General features: G+C 38.8%; 1 protein-coding gene across 4 annotated transcripts in view; it reads left to right on the forward strand.

Annotated features, from left to right (window-relative positions):
- The first annotated feature begins 5001 nt into the window (after positions 1-5001).
- Positions 5002-14536, forward strand: part of KATNA1 (katanin catalytic subunit A1) — a 31292-nt gene continuing 21757 nt past the window's right edge. The window contains exons 1-4 of one of the 4 annotated variants that reach the window (XM_057528175.1): positions 5069-5468; positions 10141-10232; positions 10556-10730; positions 12122-12279. In XM_057528175.1, the coding sequence (XP_057384158.1) occupies positions 10569-10730; positions 12122-12279 (320 nt within the window). In that variant the 5' untranslated portion in view covers positions 5069-5468; positions 10141-10232; positions 10556-10568. The other 3 variants (XM_007196892.3, XM_057528174.1, XM_007196893.3) reach the window with 3 other exon arrangements.

A 14536-nucleotide genomic window follows, 5' to 3' on the forward strand; every position in this document is an offset into this window, starting at 1 on the left:
TCCATAGTGACTGTATCAATTTACATTCCCACCAACAGTGCAAGAGGGTTCCCTTTTCTCCACACCCTCTCCAGTATTTATTGTTTGTAGATTTTTTGATGATGGCCATTCTGACTGGTGAAGGCCCTCATCAACTCTTGACTGAATTATTGTAGTAACTTCCTAACTGGAGTCTTTGACTTCATTCTGGTCCTTCAAGTTTATTATCCAACTGTCAACCAAATGACATACTTGAAAGATAATTCTAGATTCTGCTTCTAGTGTAACCCAGTAAGCTCCTGATGGATTGACTTTATCATATGTAACAACTATAAATTCAGGGGGAAAAAAAACTAAAGATGCAGAAGTGGAACCAAGAGCAGGCAGTTTCTGGGTGGAAGTCAACACTTGGTAGAGAGGAATGGCATTAGATGAGTGTCTCATTTTTATGATATCTTGCCTGAGAATGGCCCAAATCTCTAGCTGAATCACGAACCACATACGTGTGGGGAGGAATCCAAGCATCCTAAGAATCAAAGAACTAAACTGACATTTGAGATGCTGCCCAACAGAAAGAGAATCAAACCAAGTTAATTGCTTTCTTAACCAAGCAAACGAAACACCTCCAGAGGCATGTCCCAGAATCCAGAGTGTAACATAATAAATCCAACATCCATGATACAATCCAAACTTACCTGGCATACAAAGAAATATAAAAATATGACCTAGTCTCAAGAGAAAACACAATCAGTGGACGTTCACCCCAAGATCTTATTTCCAACATCTGGAATTGGCAAAGATATTACAATGGCTCTTACAACTATGCGTGACGATGTAAAGAAAAACATTCTCATAAATGTACAAATAGGCAATCCCAACAAGAAAATAGAAGCTATAAGAAGTTACCAAAAGGAAAGTTACCAAAAGGAAATTTTCCTTGATTGAAGACATAAACTGGCAAATTATAGAAAGCTCATGAGAGGTCCAATAAATTGCATTATTTAATTGCATGTATAATAAAAGTATCTCTGGAAGGTAGTTAACGAGTTTGATGTTACTGTCTCTGGGGATGGCAACTGGCTTTCTAAGGTAGCAAGAATAGTAGAAAGACTTCCCACTATATAAGCTTTTGTATCATTTGCATTTGAACCATGTAAATGCATTGCCTATCCAAATATAAATTCATAAAATGGAAATAAAAAATAAAATCTTTAAGTTCAAGTGGAGGAATGGGGCTTAGACAAAGGAAGATACACTTTCTTTGAGATAGGAGGCAAAACCGAAGGGCAAGAGTCAAGTAGAGACATTTGTTAAGTTGGAGGGTCAAAGTATTGGGATTAGGTTATGCTGCATATGAAACCCAAAACAACGACTGCTTAGACAGACAGTATCTGGAGTTGGCAGTCCACACCTGGTATAACAGCTCCACAAGGTCAGTCCACACTTCGTCTGTTCGGTTCTGCTATCTTCATCACATGGCTTAAATCCTAAAGGTCATTTATGGTCAGTAGTTGGCTGCTTATACTCTATCCATTTTTTTCCCCTGTTCTAACCTGGTGAGAAGAGGGGATGATGTGATTGGAAGGGGGATTTTCAGGGCTTCTCCCTGTAAGGTACCTTCATAAAAGTTCTATATAACACATCCACTGGCCAAAAGTTAGATCCACGGCCACACCTAGCTGCATGAGAGTCTGGAAAATGTAGTCCTTATTCCAGGCAGCCCAATTTAATCAAGCTAGGTTCTGTTACCAAGGAAAATGTGTATTTGGTGGGCAGATGGCAGTCTCTGCCTCAGTGAGCAAGTTGAGGGAATTTCAACCTGATAGCTTCTATTTTCTCTGAAGGTGGAGACATAGTGATTTGCTGAAAGGGCAGAAAGGGGTATGTGGCTGGCATGAGGACAGTGGTAAAAGTCTGAAATAACTAATGTGAACAGTAAGAGAGATAACTGAGGTGGGACATGCAGAAAAACATGTTTCAGGTGGGTTAGACATCATGCAGTTGTGGTGCATCAATCTTCAAGGTGGTGTGATTTTTTTTTTTCCTACGGCATTCAGCAATCTGGGAGTAGCAGGTCTGTGACGGAAGCTATTATTTAGGAAGAATGTGCATAAGGTTAGTGAACAGCACTGGGGATCTGTCTCAAGTTTGTTGCTGCAAATACTGTGACATAATCTAAAAATTCAGCAGATTCTGATCCGTGGCTTGCAGGATCTCAGTTCCCCGACCAGGGACTTAACCCGGGCCACAGCAGTGAAAGCCTGGAATCCTAAGCACTAGGCCACCAAAGAACTCCCTCTCCTTTTTTTTTTTTTTTAGCAGATTCTTAATCATGGTTAGAATTTTCTAGTCTTATACATACTCTGTATCCCAAGAGATGGCTCAAATTTTTGAAGGAGGTAGAGGAGGACTGCCAGTTGCAATAAACCAGGTGAGTGAAACTAGTCCTGAAAGTCCTTTTAGATTTCTCTGATGAAATGTAAAAAGTGTCTCCAAATTCTTTTTTTTTTACTGATTTAATGTATTTATTCTACAAATATCGAATTAATGTCTGCAATATGCTAGACATTGCCCTAGTCAAATGGAGGAAGTATCTAACTTCATTAAAGTTTACCTACTGGGGCAAGAAAGACAGCAAATACATAATGTCGAGAAATGGTCTGCATGTCGTTCCCTCCTGTGTAATTCCAGGAGTCACAACATTTCTTGCAAGAGTCGCCCAATCTATTCTCTCTCCCCTCCAAACCCTTCTACTTACAGTTGCCAAATCAATCTTCCTATTTCCTGTCTAAATTATGCCTTCATTTGAATACCTTCAACGGCTCCTTTGTGCCTGTTGAACAAAATTTAAACTCTTTACTGACACCTACCTTTTTACCTACTTTTCATTAACTTCCCGGTATGTGTCCTATGATCCTGCCAAATTACTGTCACCATTCACCAGAAAAAATGATCTCCAATTTTTCTGAGTCCCAGTTTGGACGCAATCATTTTAGAGGGATGGTGGTTGTAGAAGCCACACTGCAAAAGAAGAAATGATTAGTGTAGTAGTCATGAGGGCGGTACACAAATATTCTGTTTTTCCTTCAGGGCACACTGTAGAGCTCAATGTCCCATCTCTTTGAAATCAGGCTTGGCCACATGACTTGCTCTGGCCAATGAAATGTGGACAGAAGTGGCACGTCTCATATCCAGGCAGAAGTTATGCAAGTTATCGCATTTTCTTTTTTCCACTGTCCAGGGTCCCAGTGCCTGCATCCACTCTACCATGAACATATAGAGTAAATGAGAAGAAAAAAATTCCTGGCGTTTGAAACCTCTTCAATTTAGAGAGGTTACTACAGGGTTCCTTAGTCTTCCTAGACTAGTACAACTAGTGAAGAGACAGAAGTAGTAAATGTAAGCCACTGTTTGGAGGTTTTTTAATTTTAAAAATTAACTTCATTGAGGCATAAATTATGTACAATAAAATGCATCCATTTTATGTGCACTGTTCAAGGTTTTAATAAACATATACACCTGCTTAACCACTATAATTGAGATATAGAACATTTCCATCACCTCAAAACATTTCCGCATGCCTTCTTGCAGTCTAGTCCTTCCCCTCACTTCTCCCAACCCCCAATCCAGCCTCAAGCAAACACTGACCACCTTTCTGTTACTGTCGACTACTTTTGCCTGTTCTAGAATTTCATATAAATGGAGTCATGTAATATGTATTTATTTTGTGCCCTTTGAGAGGCTTTTAGACTATAAATTGCCTTTATAATTCAACATACCTTTTCACTCATATAAAAAATAAAGGTTGATTCAGTCTAACTAGGGTAATTAACCTGTACCTCCCTGAATTGTTTTTTCATTTCAAAAAGCTATACTAATTATACTTTCCTATACTAATTATACTTTACATTACAATAGAGTTCAAATCCATCATAGCAAAACTATTATTTTCTACTTAGTTGAGAATTTTACAAGACTTTAAGCTTCATGAAACATTCTATTTTGTTGACCACTGTTTACCCAATGCCTACAACGCTGTCTGGCATGTATTAGTTGCTCAATAAACATCTGTGGAGTGAATGGATGTTATTTCCCTTGAATTGCCTTTATATAAGTCTGTGTTAAATTAATGGGATGCTTTAAAATCATAATTTTAATTACCATGCACTCCTAGAGGATAACGTGTCTTAAGTGCCTCTATGCCACCTTAGGTGGAAGTAGAGGATGGAGATCCTGGAGGAGGCATGGCCACTAGTACTGTCGAGTACGTATGTTTCTGTACATCGTGCAATATACTTTTGTTGTCTGGTTGCATTAAAATGTTGACCAAAAAAATCAAGAATATAAAATTCCACCATCATTGTGTCCGAATACCTTTGTTTACCCATTCTCTATTTTATTCATGTTATGTCGTGACAAGCGCCTCAGCCAAATTCTGAGTATTTGGTTCTAAAACAGGATATGTCACAAACGAATTGTTTGACCCTTGACACTCACCTGTAAAATAGACACTCTGACCTCCTAACCTCTGAAGAGAGTGATGAAAATCAAGTGGGAGGAAAAGTGAGGAAGCACTGCGAAAAACATATTGAGGAACACGAGAGGGTAACTCTAATTTGAGTCATTACTACCCGCCTCTGCCCACTCCGCTCGGGAGGCTGTGGCGCGGGACTGCGCAGGCGCGCCCCGTCGGCCCCGCCGGCCCCGCCCCAGACCGTCGGCCCCGCCCCACCTCCGTCGACCCCGCCCAGCCGGCGCCCGGCGCGCGCACGCCGCCCGGCGTCCTCGCTCCCGGGGCGTAGCCCCGCTTGCGCCGGAGTCTCCGAGGTTCCCCCCAGCACCGGAAGTGACCCTGGCGGGTTTGCCTTCAAATTCTCGGCGAGTGGAAGCAGTGCCCTGAGGCTGCTGACGGTTGGACCAGGCAGTGCTGGGTCCGTGAGCACAAAACACGGTGGTTGGGGCAGAACAGGGCAGGGCCCTCCTTCCTCGCTGCCCGGAGCCCCGCTCGGCCCTCCCGCTCCGCCTCCCGCTCCGCCTGCCGCTGGGCGGCTTCCCGAGGAGCCTCGGAGACACAGGTGAATGTTGGCTCTCTCGGTCTCCTGGGGGATCCCCGACCCACGTGGCCGGCTCGGCGAGGGATTCGGGAGCCTGTGATGCGATCCCACTGCGCATTCTGCTGTGAACTTGCCGGTGCCTGCGCCGAGGTCCTAGGTCCTTGCTGTTGTCGCTGACACCTGTGGCTCGGGTGAAGGTCCCCCTACCGGAGGAGTCCTGTCCGGCCGGAGACTTCTGGGGGCTCCTGCCGATCCCACTCTAGGCCTGTCCCCTTAGAGAAGTCTCCGGCCGAGAGAACCTGTTTTTATTTCCTCGCTTTTTTGACTGGTCCTCTCCCGAATTCGTCCACGCCCCCGCCCGAAACCCTCTACCCTAAAAAAAAAACCAAAAGCCTTGAATTTGGGGATGCAGCTTCCTTTCTTATGTTTTGTTCGGTAGGTGTGCCATTGTTGAGGATGTTATTTCTTATTTAGTTTATTCTGGAGCCGGGCGTCCTCTGGGAGGCTATGGCCCTTTTTGTTTAGAGTTGGTACCTTTTACAAAACGTATCCCTCGAAACTTTGTTTCATATTGTATATTATATGGTGATGAAGTTAGCGATGAACGTGGATCCTTAATGCCTTGCAGTGGAGAGTCTCAGGCCCTTATTTACTCAAAAATAATTTTCTCTTTTAACTGCGAAGTGCCAATTTTATATCAGTTACTAACTTTTATATCAGTTACTAACATTGCTGCTCTCTTGAAAGCACTCATTTGTCTTCCTCTTTGAAATCAGACCTTTAGATACTGCTGAGGACATTCCTAACGTTTTAGAATGTGTGAGATAAATCTTTGCCCCATAGTCACAATGCTAGAACACCAAGGTATCAAGAAAGATTCTTGTGATGTTCATACAGGCCTAAATATCTCAGTGTGCAGCCTTATGTTCTTTTCCAAAGGAGATGGTTTTGTAATCAGTGAGTTCTCACACAAAGAAATAGTGGCAAAACTCTGTCTTGTATTAGTATTAATAACTTGTGACTTGTTTTATATCTTTAAAAAAAAAAAAAAGGCAGTGCCAATCGACTTTCCAACATTCTTAGACTATGAAAAGCTATATAAAGCTCCTTTATGGCATTGGTTATTCAAGACCTTTTTACATTTTATAGATTCAGTATTAGGCATATTATATAGTCTACAATGGATTCTGCATCTTATTTTGAAACTGGTATCACAATTCTGACAAATACTAAGGATTAGAGAATCTTGTAGAATTTACTGTATTAAAAACAATGTTGAATTTCTGTTTACAACAGTGGTTCTGGATTGTTTGTTTTTTAGCTGTTTGATTGGTTAAAAAGATACTCTTTGTGGACCACACAGCATCACATTAAGTTTGCTAGAAATTTTGCTGTAATATTGAGTTTTTAGTGTTTAAAAAAATTTTGACTCTGTTATTTGAATTAAAATTTCATGTTGCATCTTACTTAGTTTAAATGAATGAATTTAGTCATTAAGATAAATAAATAGTACACTTAAGCAAAAGGGTGGTTCTGATAGGAAGGATCATGTAAAGGAAAAGCTTGCTGTGAGATAAAGCATGCACCACCTATGCTTATGTCTATTTTTCTCTTTAACAATCTCTCTTTAAAAACCAACAGTGTGTTTTTGGACAGTCTCATTTTTTATAATTTTATAACCTCATTTTTGTTCTATTAATTGAACCAACAGGTAGTGTTTACAGTTCACTGTGGTTAAAATTTGGTCTACAGGCTTTTCTTCACATATATTTATTTCTTCAAGTACTGCCAGATATTGTGTCAGGTAGACCCAAATTCTGTCTTCCTAAAGTGTAATTTTGGCAATGATAAGGATATATTCTTGAAAATTGAAGAATCTCATAAATTTATAGTGTTGACATTCATTTGAGAAGAAGAATGATGCTAAAAGAATAGGAAAATTTGTTTTTTGTCTAACATTTAGTCATTGCATGGTATTTTGATACATTTTCAGTAAACACATCGTTTCTTTGATAACCAAGAATTTTTCAGGTCATTTTTAACGTGGCCTTTACATTTGTTTGTTAGAAAATGTCGATTCATTGGCTCCTCAGGAATTTTATCTGACTAGAAAGAAGTATCCATAACACGGAACCTTCAAAGAAGGCCTGGAGTGACTTCTGTGAATTTTGGAACATTGAGCCCTGGCCCTCAGAAATACAAAAGGACAACCTATATATAAGTAACAACTTAATTTAGATTTTTTTTTTTTTTTTTAGTTGGGGGAAGGGAAGAAAGATCTGGAGGGAGTCTGTTAAGGAAAAGAGAGAGAGAAGGAAAAGACGTTAGAGTCGTGCTGTCTCTGCTTATCCAGATCAGCGATACACTGCCAGCAGCCAGCTGCAGCTGTACCCTTCTAACATTATTGCTCAGACGAGTGTCGCTGTAGGGCATATATAGCTTCAGAGCAAAAGCAGTCACACAGCTCTGGTAGGGATGAGTTGAGGATCAAGCAGTGTGAGAGTGCTGAGGGTCAGAAACTGGACAAAGGTAAGAAATCTTAGTAGTTAGACAAAACCTGACAGTATTCATTCATTCAAAGATTTACTGAGGGGCTTCCCTGGTGGCTCAGTGGTTAAGAATCCACCTGCTAATGCAGGGGACACGGGTTCGAGCCCTGGTCCGGGAAGATCCCACATAAAAAAAAATTAAAAAAAAAAAAAAAAAAGATTTACTGAGTATCTGATGTGTGAAAGGAGCATGGTTCTAGGTGCTGGGGATATATCCATAAAATAACAGAGAGCCTTGGTCCCTGACCACAGAGCTCTTACTAAGATGGAATATTTTCAGTGGTCATGCTTTTCAGTCATGGGATTTTTTTTCCTTTTCTTTTGGACCTCAGATGCTCAGTCTTGAATTACTTACAGACCTCAGTTCATAGCTGTATTGCTTCATGACAAATTACCCGAAAACTTAATGGCTTAAAACAACAAACATTTCTTGTCTCACGGTTTCTTTGGTCAGGCTCTGGGCATAGCTTGGCTAGGTGCTTCTGATTCAGGGTCTTGCACAGGCTGTAGTCAGGGTATCAGTCAGGGCTGCATTTATCTCAAGGGTCAACTGAGGGAGGATCCAACTTCCTGCCTCCCTCACATGGTTGTTGGCAGGATTCAGTTCCTCTGGACTGTTGGACTGAGGGCCTCAGTTCCTCACTGGCTGTTGCCCTTGGGCCTCCATCAGTTCTTTGCCATGTGAGCCTCTGCACTGGGCAGCTCACAGCATGGTAGCTGGTTTTCCCTTAGAGTAGTCCAACGAGAGAGCAAAAGACAGTAAGCGAGGTGGAAGTCCCAGTCTAATCTCAGAAATGATGTTCCATTATTTTTGTATATTCCATTTGTTACAAGCTCACATTGAAGGGGAAGTGATTACACAAGGGTATGGACACCAGGAAGCAGAGGTCATTGAGAGCCACCTTACAGGCTCTCTGTGATTATTGATGGATATAAGGCCCTTCTTTTGTTGTATTTATTTTTGGTTACTCCCCTACCCTTCATCCTCTTTTTTCATTCATAATTCCCTATCTCACCCTCCACAGACACTGTAATATATTTAATATATATTCTTAGGTGTGTACGTGTCCTTTAAAAAAGAGTGTTTTATACACCATATATTTTGGGTTGGCCAAAAAGTTCGTACAGGTTCCATGACATCTTAGGGAAAAACCCGAACAAACTTTTTGGCCAACCCAATAAATATAGCATAATTTTAAGTTTATAAAATGATCTTGGCATTTAGACCTTGTTCTATGTCTAAGTTTTTTTTATACCCAACCCTGTATTTTGATGACCTATCCATGTTGCTATTTGCAAATTTTGTTCATTGCTTCCATCTGCTACGTGGTATTCCATAGGGTGCATCCACCATATTTCCTTATCTGTTTTCTTAGCAGGGAATAGATAGGTTACCTCCAACTATTGATTTCTCAAACAGTTCTGTCATTAACATCCAAAAACAAGTCCCTTTGTGGATCTGTGTGAAATTTCCTCTGGAATATTTACAGAGAAGTAGGGTTGCAGGGTCATAGGATATATGCATACATAATTTCTCTAAGTACTGCCAGATTGCTCTCCAAAATGATTATACCAGTTTATGCCCACACATTGTATGTGAGAATGTCCTTTTTCCCAAATAATTGCCAATACTTAGTATTATTGGATTTATTAATTTTTTTAATCTGGTAAATGTAAAAGGGGTCTCTCATTGCATTCTTCTATTACTAGTATCTGTACTTGTTAACCGTTTGGGTTTTCCCTTCCATGAATTACACTTTATGCCTTTATGTGCTACCCATTTTTGTATGAAGTTCTTTTGTCCGTTAGTGTGAGGAATTACAAGGATGGATTTTCTCAACTTAGATTATAATTGCATTCCTGGGATAAACCTTCTTGGTCATGGAGTGTGTGTGTGTGTGTGTGTGTGTGTGTGTGTGTGTGCGCGCTGATACATTGTTAGTTAGCTAATCGTTTTTTTTCTTTTTTTTAGTTAGCTAATCTTTTATTTAAGATTACCACATCATGTTCATAAGTGAAATGGACTTTTTATTGCTCTTAATTAGTTTTGAAATTGAGATGATTCTCACCTCATAAAAAGTTGATCAGTTTTCCCCTTGTTTTCTGGGCCAATTTTTATGTGATTGGAATTAGCTTCTGTCTAGAGGGTAGGTAAAAACCCACCTATAAAAACCCCATATCCATATATCCACATCCTACTAAGTACAAAGACTGTGCTTAGTTCTTGTATATGGAAAGTTTCAGGGAAGATGCGTTTAGCATTTATTGAAGACCTACTCTTTGCCAAGTACTATGGTAGGTACTCTAAATAGCCATTTATTCCTTCTAGTGCAACTCTTGGAAATAGTTACTATCCCAATTACAGATTTAAAAACTAAGGCTCAAAAAAAAAAATAAAAAAAAAATAAAAACTAAGGCTCATTAAAGTTAAGGGGCTTGACAAAGGTGGCAGAATTACATTTCTAACCAAGATTCTTCTAACCTCAAAACACGTGTGTTTTCTGCTGTATCACAGTGCCCTCCAAAAAATGATCTAACATTCTACATTTGTTCTGCAGATGTTCAATAAGCCTTGTACGTCACGCACTGAAGTTACCATCTCAGACCTTTCCTCTGTAAATCCTGCCCTAAAAGAACTTAGAGATTCAAGGTAGACAAGTGCCTTGAGAGGAAGGCCCCAGTAAAGTGCCAGGGGACTTTAGAAGGGGGAGGGCTTATTTTGAACTGGGAAGTTCAGAAGGTTGACATACTGGGAGAATTGCCATCTGAGTGGGGTTTTGACACATAGGTAGGGTTTGACTGTGGGAACTGAGAAATTTCTTTGAAGGAGTGGAAATTAGCATGAACAAATGTATAGAGATGGAAAGTACATTGTGAGCGTCTTCAGGGATCCTTGGAAAGTATACTTTAAAAAAACTCTTTGTAGTACTTATTTTTAAGAGGTAATATTAAATGTTTCTTTCTTTTTTTTAGCTTATAATTGAGCATGAGTCTTCTTATGATTAGTGAGAATGTAAAATTGGCCCGTGAATATGCATTGCTGGGAAATTATGACTCTGCAATGGTCTATTATCAGGGAGTTCTTGATCAAATGAACAAGTATCTATACTCAGTCAAAGATACATACCTCCAGCAGAAATGGCAACAGGTAAGAATCATGACTGATGTTTGTTTTAATGGTTTAAAATACTCAGATGTAAATAGGTAGTGCTTTTGCAGCTATACATTAAGAGTGTATAATTTATTACATGGATTTGTATATAATGTTTCTTAAAACTTGATTATTATATTAGTCCATATTCGCCATCATCAGTATGATGAGTTCTACTCAGTTATTCTAATTTTTGGTATCTAATAGTAATGGTTTTGAAATTTTTTTCTAGATCACATTTTTACCTGGTAAAATTAGAATTGACTTTATTAAGCCATTGTTGAAACTGCAGATGACACCTGAATCTCACAAGTACCATATTCTCTATAGAACATCATAAAGCAGACCATACTTGCATCCCACGTGAGGAACTTTAGTCGCTGAGGACCAGTAAAAGTTTATAGGTAGAAACTATAAACAGGTCCAGTTGAATATGGCATTTATAATAGGGTTCAACAATGTCACAGGAGAGAAATATTATAGAAATTAATAGTCTTTTTGTGCTGGTCTTCTAGGTAGAGTATTATCCCTCAGATTCTACTAAACTGCTTTTTTCATAGTATTCCATATTTGTCCTAAATTTCTTTAAAAGAGAGAAATATTCTACTTAAGTTCAAATATTCTTTGAACTTAACCTCTTAAGTCTGCCTCTGCATATTTTACGTTAGAAGGGGAAAATACTTTATTTCATAAAGAGTCTTAAATTTGTCACTGAAAGACTTTTAAGACCTTTTGTTCTTAGGCCAGCAGCTTTTACTTTAAAAGTCTAAGCTTTTTTATAAGGATATTTAAATCATTTAGTTTTAAAACCAAATATTGCTAACTTCATTTCAGTATTTCATATATATATGTGTGTGTGTGTGTATATATATATAGTTTTAAAATTGAGTCAAGACTGCTTTTAAAAAACATATATTGGTTGTGTGTGGATTGAGCCATTTATCCTCTGAAGCTTTATTTTTCAAACTGTGGGATGCAGTCCATTAGTGAGTTATGAAATTAGTGGATTCTGTTCAGCATTTTTAAAGTCAATTAAGTAGCATAAGAACCATCAAAGCGCAACTTGCAAAAGTATTGTTTTTACCAAACTTTGAAGTTACGGCTAACTTTTAAATTTGTTATGCATTTTGAATAAGAACCATAAGTCAGTCATGATGGCTTAATTAGCCAGGATACTTAATTCATTTTATCAGAATTAATTTTGCAATTAGAAATAAAGAATTCATGAACCATTATTAAAATTTCAACAGAATATTTTGGTATGGTTTCCTGGATATCTGATGTCAAAATGGAGGCTTCTGACATCTTTAATAAATGGCCCAGCTTAATCTTGGCAGTGATTTATTAGTTATAGAGATTTAAAGAGCCATATTCTCCTTTGAAATCAGGTTTGGCAGGAAATAAATGTGGAAGCTAAACACGTTAAGGATATCATGAAAACACTAGAAGGCTTTAAACTAGACAGCACTCCATTAAAAGCTGCACAGCATGAGCTTCCAGCATCCGAGGGAGAAGTCTGGTCCCTGCCTGTACCTGTTGAACGAAGGTAAGTGGAGACCCTTTAAGAAACACACTGGCACAGAAAACTGATAGCATTGGTTCTACCTAGGAAGAGAACTGGGGACTGAGAGACAGGAATGGGAGAGGGTTTTTTACTGAATACCTTTTGTAACTCTTAAATTGTATATCATGTAACTCTGCCTCATTTCAGTAAATTAAATTTAGGTAGACATAGACCAAAAATATGCTTTTGTGAATGAGCTTAAAGTAGTGGAGGCACTGTTATCTTATGGAAGGAACATGGGGATGGAGATTGAAATATCTGGGCTCTAGGTCTGTATTATTATTTGTAGCTCTGGGAAAATCATGTAACCTTTCTAGAGCTCAGCTTTTTGTTATGTAAAGTGAGGGAATTGTACTAAAACAGTGGTTTTCAAAAAGCTATCACAGAATACTGCTATTTATCAAGCTATACTGCTGCTAAAATTTAAAAATGGGCTTTTTAGTTCACAGAAAAAAAGAAAAGATAAAATGTTCTCAGTTACAGGTTTTTCTCTGGTGTTTTTATCCCCAGCTTCCTACTACCTGGTACCAGCAAGTGAACAATTAGTGAAAGTTGGTATTTACTGAAATGCAAAAGAGCCAATTACGCTCCGTTCCACTGCATATTTTTTAACTGACGAGTGTGCAAGTGGGTGTCACTTATCTATTTTACTCACATAACAGATTTCCTAGTTTATATTGTGGGTTTAAATACATTAGTGTAAAATAGAATTGTACAAAGAACACCGACTTTCAGGTTCTTTGTCCCTTAACCAGTTGGAGAACCTTGCATTAAAACATTGCTCAGGTGTTTTTCAGGTGTTTAAGATTCTGTCATTATAACTGTTAATTCTCAATTGTATTTTATGATAGGTGCTAGATATTGAGTGCTCACGGAGTTCTGAGCACTAATATAGGATACACATGTTACTTTATTTATTTCTTACAATAAGCCTTCCAAATAAGTCATATTTTCTCTGTGTTTCAGGTAAGATAGCTGAGGTAGAGGGAAGTTAAGTAACTTTTTCCCATTATCACGAAGGTAATAACTGGTGGAGCTAGGATTCGAACCCAGATATGTTTGATTACAAAGCTGGCACTCTGCCATACCAGTCATTCCCAAACTCTAGCATACATAAAGATCTCCTGGGATACTCATTCAGAATGTGGATTCCGGGGCTTCACTCCCAGAGAATCTGGTGTAATAGGAGGTGGAGCCCAGAAGTCTTCAGGTGATTCTGATACAGGTGGTCAATGGATCACACTTCGAGAAGTACCATACCAAAGTGTTTCCCCCTCCAGTTTAAAATTAACTGATGGGTATTGATTGTTTCTTAGCCACTTTGATTTTCTTCAGCTCCAGATAAAAGTACTAATGTTCTATTATTGACGCTGATACCTTCTGAATATTTACTAAATTTTACCCTTACTCAAAGTACTTTTATGTATATTTTCTGTTTTATTTTAGAATTCACTAAAAATAAAAAAAAAGTACAGCAATAGGCTCATTAAAGAAAAATAGGAAAATGCATAAAAGTAGGGGGGAAATCCTAGAGTCATCCTAGTGCAACTTCTAGCCTTTTATGCATTGTTTATTTTCATAGTTGTAGTTGTGCTATATCCATAATATAGAACCTTTACCCTGTTTTTCTTAAAAATCCTAGAAGTAGACAACAATTATTATACACTTACCAAATACCGTGTTAATTGCTTTACATATATTACATGTATTATTTAATTCTCAAAACAGTCTTAGAAAGTAGGTACTAAAGTTTTAGCCCCAATTTCTGATAAGGACACTTAAGGTTAGATAGGTTAAGTAATTTGCTCTTTATATTGTAAACGTTGATAATTTATAAGCCATCTTAGACCTTATTCTCTGCTGCTTTTAAAGGGTTGTTTGCTACTCTTTTGAGGGATATAACCTACATAGTTAACCATGCTCTTATCCATTGTTTCCTCTTTTTTTTTTTAAATTTTATTTATTTTTGGCCACGTTGGGTCTTCATTGCTGCACACAGGCTTTCTCTATTTGCGGCAAGCGGGGGCTACTCTTCGTTGCGATGTGTGGGCTTCTCATTGCGGTGGCTTCTGTTGTTGTGGAGCACGGACCCTAGGACATGCAGGCTCAGTAGTTGTGGCTCTCAGGCTCTAGAGCACAGGCTCAGTAGTTGTGGCTCACAGGCCTAGTTGTTCCGTGGCATGTGGGATCTTCCCAGACCAGGGATCAAACCTGTGTCCCCTGCGCTGGCAGGCAGATT

Source organism: Balaenoptera acutorostrata, chromosome 14 (genome assembly GCF_949987535.1).
Source record: "Balaenoptera acutorostrata chromosome 14, mBalAcu1.1, whole genome shotgun sequence".
NCBI lineage: Eukaryota > Metazoa > Chordata > Mammalia > Artiodactyla > Balaenopteridae > Balaenoptera > Balaenoptera acutorostrata.